This window comes from Sinocyclocheilus grahami, unplaced genomic scaffold, assembly GCF_001515645.1.
Source record: "Sinocyclocheilus grahami isolate Dianchi unplaced genomic scaffold, SAMN03320097.WGS_v1.1 scaffold1321.1, whole genome shotgun sequence".
Taxonomy (NCBI): Eukaryota; Metazoa; Chordata; class Actinopteri; order Cypriniformes; family Cyprinidae; genus Sinocyclocheilus; species Sinocyclocheilus grahami.
In genome coordinates, this window is record NW_015506500.1 from 251,109 (window position 1) to 252,391 (window position 1,283).

General features: G+C 35.2%; 1 protein-coding gene across 1 annotated transcript in view; it reads left to right on the forward strand.

The window, feature by feature from the left end:
• The first annotated feature begins 385 nt into the window (after nt 1–385).
• LOC107569174 (26S protease regulatory subunit 8-like) overlaps nt 386–1,283 on the forward strand; it is a 15,401-nt gene continuing 14,503 nt past the window's right edge. The window contains exons 1-2 of the mRNA XM_016255182.1: nt 386–486; nt 1,062–1,133. Coding sequence (XP_016110668.1) covers nt 454–486; nt 1,062–1,133 — 105 coding nt within the window. The 5' untranslated portion in view covers nt 386–453. The remainder of the gene's footprint in view (nt 487–1,061; nt 1,134–1,283) is intronic.

The following is a 1,283-nucleotide window of genomic DNA, read 5'->3' on the forward strand; positions in this document are numbered from 1 at the left end:
TATACTAGTCAGAACTGAATAGTTGGTATCTGAATGACAGATCCCCATAGAAGTCAATAACAATGTAGGTACTAGTCACTATTGAATTAACTAGTAACTAATTACTACTATCTACTGAACAAAACACTATCTTTAAAAAGTTACTAGTAAGAATGAGCACTGCCTTAAGAATAAGCACTAGTATCTAGTAGCTTACCAAATGAAATAGATACTAGTAGCATAAAATAGCATGCAAATAGACACTAGTGCGTTTCAAGGATTAAATGTTAAAACGGTATGCCATACCCTGACTGTCCACTTACCGTTACCAATTCCGCATTATTCCTCGTGGTTAAATGCAACGACAGGAAGCCTCTCCAGCGTGACGTTGGCGCTAGAGCACACATCCATCAGTCGGCATTCTGCCCGAGGAAAACAAAGCGGAAATAGCGCCACTGACGGACGGAAGTTTGTATGTCCAAGATGGCGCTGGACGGGATCGAGCAAGTAAGTGATATTTTTCTATTAAATCGAAAAATATGAACAGCACAGTTAGCTGTGTTTTATAAGTCAGCATCACATATTGCATATGAGGAACCTGCTATAATTGTAGTGTTTGGAAACATAAGAGAATGGCTGACTTTAAGACTCGTTTGCTCGGATTGAAGCAGAGTTTGCTGTCTCATTGTGTCACACTGACTGGGACTGATCATAACATGGTGTAACTGGTTAAAACACAACATATGTTTGATGAATGTTTTGTTATAGCATGCGAAATCACTAGTTAAAACAATAGAAATATTTTATGTCTTATAATAAGAGAAGAAATCTCCGATAATCACATCTCAGAGTCTGATCATAACACAGAATCGAAATCGCTCCTATCTGGTCATAACTTCATAACAGAAATCTTTACTTTCGAAGCATAACATGAGAAATCTCTCATTACTGATCGTAACAAGTTAAATGGATCATTTCTAATAAAACGGCATTAATAATCACATCACTTTACCTGGCACTGACTATTAATAAACTGATTGTTTATGTTATTAATATTATTGTTAATAATAATTTTTTTACAGATGGATATTGAGGACAGTAAAGGAGGATCTGGTCTCCGACAGTATTACCTGTCTAAAATTGAGGAGCTTCAGGTAAGAATAGCCATGACGCACAATTTAATCTATAGATATTAAGGACTTTGCTTTTATGTTTATTACGGAAATAATTTAATTTAAAAGAATATACGGTGAACTGGTTGTAATGTTTTCAGACACTTAATTGCATGTTATTTACAATTAAAT